Below are 6,849 nucleotides of genomic sequence, written 5' to 3'. Positions count from 1 at the left end.
ACAGTTCTGCGAAAAATATCCATCCATTTCAATACGCCCCCAAAACCAGCTCCTCTACGCGCAATAACTTTTTTTTCGAAAAATTTGATTTTTTTTTTTGTAATCTTTTTTCCATTAAAGATAACTAATTATCAAATATTCTCGGTCTCTCCATGTGGGAAAGGGAGAAGGGGACGACTCATTCTTTGTTATTAGCTGCATTTCCATCACACATTTGCGCAAAACTTTATGGAAATTCTAGGGATTTAAAAAAAAAAAAAGTTTCGAAATGACACTGTTTCCATTAAATTATAATTTTGCGATAAATCACAAACCAACTCACGTGATAAGTCATTAAAAACACGGCGATGAACGACAACAAGTATTTTTTTTTATTTCATTCACTAAAGGGGAGCATGTGGGTGACGTCACAGCTCTGTCTGGGGCGCACGTGCAGCGCAGCTCGACTCAGAAGAGGGAGGAGTCTGTTCTGGTTAAAAGAAAAAGCATTCTAACAAATAAGCATCTGGACCTTTTTCCGCTCGAAAACACCACAACATAAATTCAAGTTTCTGTCACGGCGCTCGCGCTCATAAGACTTCAGGCTCCAAGCTGCAAAAGTGCGTCTGCAGATGAAGTGATGAGGAAAGGACAAGCTGCTGCGCGATTTTTCGCATGACTCGCAGTTTCTAAAGCGCTTTGACGCCCAGTTTTAACCTGGGGGTTAGCCCCGCCTTCAGTTCCTAAAACTAATGGGAAGTGGGAAATCTTGGCTGTGTTACATTGCTCACCGTGAGTGAGCGAGCTGTGAGCAGAAGTGACGTTCATACTGTTTGGCTAATCATGTGTGTTCAAACTAAATAAGCATCGATGATGGACTTGGTAAAACACAGAATGCTTCTTTGTCTCCTGTCTGAGATATTGCCAGCTAGTGCGGTGCATTGGACACGGAGCGTGTCTCAATCGTGTCTCAATCGTGTCTCAATCGTGTCTCAATCGTGTCTCAATCGCAGGCAGTTAAAAAGAAGCTCTACTTCTGAGTCTCTGCTTCAAGTGACGTACCAGCATGGCAGTTACAGTATAACTTAAAGAAGTATTAATTCCTTATAAAGGCGGGTGTGATAAAAAAAAATGCATCACAATACAATAAAATTGTCGAGAAGTGCTATTTTTAGAAGAGGCCTGCGGGCGACGTGTTGGTGACCCCTGCAGTAGAGTCTCTGAATGACCTGATGAACCCAGACATGGGGACGGGGTTACCGACGCTTTTGTAGAGCTCTACAAAATAAATGAACCTGATCTCTAAACATCCTTTGGGTCTCCTGTGCATTGCATTCCAGATATACAGTCACTGCTTCCATTTAGCCATGAGACTAAGGAACCTGGTGGTAGCTCCTCCCACACGCAGCTTATGAACATATTTTTGGACAAGCATCTAGCAGCCAAAGAGACGTGTCCGGCGGGAATCAGATAGATGAACGTTGTTTAAGTGTAAATGCAGCTGCATCCAGACATGACTAGAGATGTGTTCGTGTCTGGCTGGAGGACTGCAGCCTGATGATGATGATGATGATGATGATGATGATGATGATGCAGTCACCTGGTGGTTTTCAGACCTGAACACGGCCATCCCAGAGACAGAACTGTTGGACAACAGCATCCATAAAGGCAAAGCGCAGCTGCCAGTCAAAACCCGCCGCAGCCGCCTCTCCAGGTCCAACCATCATGACAGCACGAGCTCCACGGAGGGAGATGACCGCTATGATAGGAAGGTACAGCACCTGACAGGTGGTGGGAGGGGCTTTTAATCATGGTGCTCATCTGAACTATGACTGTGTTCAAAATCAGGAAAGTCCTCGGCAGTGTGCCCACTCACCTCTCCACCTGGTGCCAGGCTCCTCCCCTTTCTCTGAGTCATCTCAAAGCCCCGCCTTCTCTTTTGAATCATCATCGGTGAGTAGGAAGAGTCCGGAGAACAATGTTTTAACAGAAAAAAATATGAGAACCTCTTCTGTCTCAGAGGGGTCGCGCTCCTGAAAATAGAGGCACACCATTGGCTGCCCCACAGAAGGGGCGGTACCATCAACTGATCAATGCCACTTCTCAGGAGGCCCTGGTCTCCCCCAGCAGCTCCCAGAAGTCCAGCCTCTCCTCTGACGGCTCACCTGTGCACCTGAGGAGGAGCAAATGGCCAGAGGCTGACGGTGATGCAGGGTTACACACAAACACACATTTACACAAAAACTTTGACACAAACACCAGCAAACACCTCAAGTCCGAAACATCTACATGTTTCTGTTTCAGTTCTGGTGTCAGACGGAGGCTGTGACTGCGGTGTAGGTGATTCGGGCGGTCCGACTGTTGTCTTTGACAAGAAGACGAAGCGCCGCTTTCTGGATCTGGGGTGAGACGCTGCAGGAAGTGTTGAACTGACCTGCAGAGGTTCAGTCGCTGTCAGGAGGTTCTAGAGTCTTATTAGGGGATAAATGAGTTTAAGAATTGTTTCAGCTCTAAGTACACTTGTGTTTATGTGGACAAAGACAAGCAAACAATGACTTCACTGCCAGATTATTTAAAGAGTCAAAGTTCATGTGAGTCTGAAGACTAGACACAACTGTTGGACTGAATCCGGCCAGCAGGCTCTTGTAGATGAAAACAGAGCAGTGATTGCTCCATAAGTTTGGTGGAAGAGACTCTGATCTGGATGAACCCCAGAGCAGAAACATGGAGACTTTCCACACCGGGAGGTGGGGGGTGTAGCAGATGCACCAACAGCAAAGAAAATAAAAGTCACATTTGTAGATTTTCTGACCTGTAAATGAACACGGCTTCAGATAAGTGGCATTACATCAAAGGGATTCAGTCAAAAAGTTTGAAATTCTAAATAAAATTAAAAAATTTCACATTAACGTGGAGTTTGAATGTGAAGTCTAAGATAAAGGCTCCCAGGATTTTAGGCGGCAGCAGACTTATGAGGACCAGTCGGGAGATTTGTGGGACCTCGTGGTCGACAGGTCAACTAAGGAACTTTTGTTTGCACTTAAAGTTACTTCACATCCAGCGATGGAGCGCTGAGGCCCACGCTCAGAAGACGCTTCTACCTTCAAATTGTCTGTGCTGCAGAGCCCCCTCCCAAACAAAGTCTTCATGTTAACCTGTTGAACAAAGCGCCAGGTAACCTGAATGTCTGTAAGCAGTGAGAGACGACGAGGTCACATGATCCATCATGAGACAGGAGTCCTTCGTCCTCTCCGTCTTTACATCCTTATCGGATCAACCTTCTGTTTCCCAAACCCGTCTGTGTCGAGAGGCGAGTGATCCGGACCTCTCAGCTGGAACGTTCTGCACACATGAACCCAAATCTTCACGGCGGTGTCCTCCTTCTTCTGTCTTAGGGTGACCCTCCGCCGTTCGTATATCAGAGTGAGGAAAGACAAGTCCAACAGGCTTTCTGTGGCCAGCAGGTGAGTGTGGCTTCTTCAGAACTTTCTTCCGATCTGGTCCTAGAACTTGCTGGATCTGTTTATTTAAATCTTCTCCTTCTCAGAGAACCATCAGAAAGTCCCTCTCGGTCTTCTGGATCTTTGGTTTCTTTCTCATGGTTCACTGAAGGAAGGGGATCATTCTCGTCTTCCGGGACTCCGCCCAGCTCACCCAGAACTGCGTTACTGAGCTTCAACAAACCCCGCCGGTCCCAGTCCCAGGTACGAACAAGCCCGACGGTCCTCAAACACGGTTTGTATCTCTGCAACTGACTCTTTGAGTTATTGTGAACTTCACCGAAATCAGCCGAGCATTGCAGTTCCCAGTGTCTCCTGGTGAGGGCAGAGTGGTGAACCTCTGCGGTGGAATCAAGACATTTTAACAGTGTCCTCATAATGAACCTGAAGCTTTCAGAGCCATCAGATTTCTGCTTCACAGAGAAGACCAAGCAGAAGCTCAGAGGCTGCAGGTTTGCCTGAAGGTTTGGAGGTAAAAAAGATGAGAGCTCCTCTTCTGTCTCCTCCTGCAGGAGTCAGCTCTCAGTGAGGAGTTCTCTGCTCCTCACACCTCATCCTCCATCTCTCCGTCTACTGTTGACTCACACAAGTCCTCCCATCAGTACCAGACTCTGTCTCCATCCTCTGATGAGGTAACTCATCCTAACACACCTGTAAGTGTTTGAAATAGCTCTCCCCAGAATTCACTCCTCATCAACCTCCTTCTCAGCCCCGGGATGAGGCCTCCTCGTCTGTGTCCTCCTGGACTCCTCAGGAGGTCTGCCAGTGGCTTAAAGGCCTCAACATGGAGCAGTACATCACAGAATTCATGGCCAAAGACATTGATGGAGAGCAGTTGTTGCAAATGAATGGAAGCAGGCTGAAGGTGAGGATGAAGGTGCTCCAGGTTTCTGTCAGCCGCAGGACAGACCTTTGTTCTCTGTCTGCAGGGTCTGGGCGTGCTCAGTTCATCCGACCGCAGCATGCTGAAACAACACATCAAAGACCTACAGGCGGCGGACATGAAGGAGAGAAAAGCTCTGGACAAACAGGAGAAGAAGAAGGAAAAGCAGCGAAAGAAACACCAGGAGCAGCGGCGAAACTGAGGCTGGGGGTGGGGGGCAGGTGTGAATCAGAGGGCGGCTGGAAGAGCAGGGTAGGATAGAAAGAGTAACTGGTAGGAGAGACTAACCACGAGTGAGTGTTATGCTGAATAAAGAGCCTCATGCATCCTCCGGAGTCGGTTCTGTTAAAGTCCGGTTCTGTTTTTTCTGGTTTTGTTTTGCTAAGTCAGCATCTTTTTTTCTGTTTCAGCAAATAAGAAACAGGACAAAATCGATCATTGACGTCCTGGAACCACGGGAACCGATTGCTGTGGACTATGACGAGCACAGAGGTCCAACAGCAGAACACGGGTCCAGTTCACGGAGGTTAGTCCTTCCAATCCATGTGGGCTTGAAGACCCCCAGGAGGACAATGGAGTCGTCTGTTGGGGTGCTTTCCAGTACCCCTATGAGAGACACCAAGTAGGCCTGGTACTCCAAACTGCTGTTCGGCCCATTGGGCAAAACCACAGTCAGTGACTGGTACCGGGCCGAAGGGACACGGCCCCATTATTCCTCAGACTGAACTCCTCACCTGGCGACTGAGCTGGGGGCTCACGGTTAAGCCCACACCAGCCCGTCGCCTCTCACCATATCCAGAATGGTAGAATCCAACCCGTCTGGAGCGCCAACTTTCAGTCCAGGATGTGCGTGGAGGTGAGCCCAACTATATCTAGCGGTACCTCAAACCCCCCACAAGTTCTGGCTCCTTCCTTTACAGACAGGATGTTCCAAGTCCCAAATGCCAAGTTGATGACTGGGAGTTGGACCACTGAGGCTCATCAGACGACATTGCACTGACCTACTTTGTGGGGAGTGATCCAAGCTGGACCTGACCCGGGCTTGTGGGAAAAACTCTGAACACCCGTGTACCCACAATGGACCTCAGAGTGGGGTCCCGGACCGCCGCTGGATCCTAAAGTTCTTGTCGGGCTGGTCATCTTGGACCTGACTCCCCCGGGCCGTAGCTTAGTGCCTGGGGTCACTCACACTACACCCCCCACGTTAAGGGGCGCTTCACAGGTGGGAGGATGTAGGCTCATGCAGCAACAAGGTAAACTTCCTGCTGAGGTTCAGTTCCCCAAACCATAGATCTTTCTGTTTGGGTTGATGACTGGAAGCAGCTCAGTGGCGTGGGGTTCTCACACCAAAAAGGACCCGGTTCAAATCCCAACTGGGTCTTTTGTGTGAGGAGTTAGCATGTTCTCCTCGGTGTGTAGTTGTGAGTAGGGCTGTGGATCATCACTTAGGTGGCGATCCGATTCGATTCGCAAATCGAACTACGATTCTTACTTTTTATTATGTTTATTGCTATGTGTATGTCTATTTACTGGATGGATGAAAATTCAAATTATTTGTATTTAATCATCATTTTTACATTTATTTAGAACAGGAGATCAAAATGAACAAAACTGATTAAAAACACAAAGATTCAGATGAAAAGAAATGTTGTTTGTCATTTTAAACTTTTTTTTTTGTTATCAATCTTCTGGTTCAGCAGTAAAACAACATAAAGGATAAAATCTCTGATGTTTTGGATCATTTAACAGAATCTGAAAATGTTCTCCACAGTTTTCTATCCTCAAAGTTCTTCAATATTTTACGTTCTGATCATCACATATTGGTGCAGAGCTCCAATGAAAAAGTCTTTTTTTGAAAGCAGAATCAGCTGATTCACGTTGATTACATCCTTTCAGCAGCGCGAGGCTGTTTCTTCAGAATAAGATGGAGTTTCATTAATTACGTACTCGAATTTTCGGGAGCAGATCGCGAATACCCGAGCACCCGGATACTCGTTACAGCCTTAGCTGTGAGTGTGTGTCTGTCTTTCTGTTGCCCTGTGACGGACCAGAGAACTTTTTAGTAGCAGGGACAGACTCCAGGGTCCCTGTTACCCTGAGTGGGTCTGGATGGTTCAGGGACTCCCCTGACTGCATGTGAGTCTGAAAGTGTAGCTTTTTGTGTTGTTACTCTTGTCTTTATTTGGATTTCAGTCTTTGTTTCAAGTTAAAGTGGTTTTTAAAACATCTGTTTCAAGTGTCTTGCTTCACCTTCCTCGGTCTGCATGACTTTTAGTCTGTCTTCAAGAATCGGCTTTATCGGCAGGGGATCAATCTACATCGGAGCCGGGGGGTGTCCAGGTCTCGGTGGTGCGGAGTACGGTCCCTGCTTTCGAGAACTGGTCCTCTCCTTAACTCCATCAGTGGGTGTGCCTGGTCGGGCCTTGTTTACATCACTCCTCCGGGACTTCAGTTTCTCTTGGGTGTTCCTTTCCTCGGCGGGGGTGG

At 47.6% G+C, this 6,849-nt stretch overlaps 1 protein-coding gene across 7 annotated transcripts in view; it reads left to right on the top strand.

The window, feature by feature from the left end:
- samd14 (sterile alpha motif domain containing 14) overlaps nt 1-6,165 on the top strand; it is a gene marked incomplete at its 3' end in the record, with an annotated part of 10,207 nt that extends 4,042 nt beyond the window's left edge. For 5 of the 7 annotated variants that reach the window (XM_024284410.2, XM_024284411.2, XM_024284413.2 and 2 more), the window contains 9 exon segments: nt 1,594-1,751; nt 1,828-1,932; nt 2,000-2,183; nt 2,284-2,383; nt 3,375-3,443; nt 3,527-3,683; nt 3,992-4,111; nt 4,189-4,344; nt 4,409-6,165. In XM_024284410.2, coding sequence (XP_024140178.1) covers nt 1,594-1,751; nt 1,828-1,932; nt 2,000-2,183; nt 2,284-2,383; nt 3,375-3,443; nt 3,527-3,683; nt 3,992-4,111; nt 4,189-4,344; nt 4,409-4,564 — 1,205 coding nt within the window. 7 annotated transcript variants of the gene reach the window in all.
- Nucleotides 6,166-6,849: the final 684 nt, after the last annotated feature.

Source organism: Oryzias melastigma, linkage group LG19, assembly GCF_002922805.2.
Source record: "Oryzias melastigma strain HK-1 linkage group LG19, ASM292280v2, whole genome shotgun sequence".
In the NCBI taxonomy this organism is placed as follows: Eukaryota; Metazoa; Chordata; class Actinopteri; order Beloniformes; family Adrianichthyidae; genus Oryzias; species Oryzias melastigma.
The sequence above is the reverse complement of the archived record's forward strand: the minus strand, read 5'-3'. Positions and strand labels throughout refer to the sequence as shown.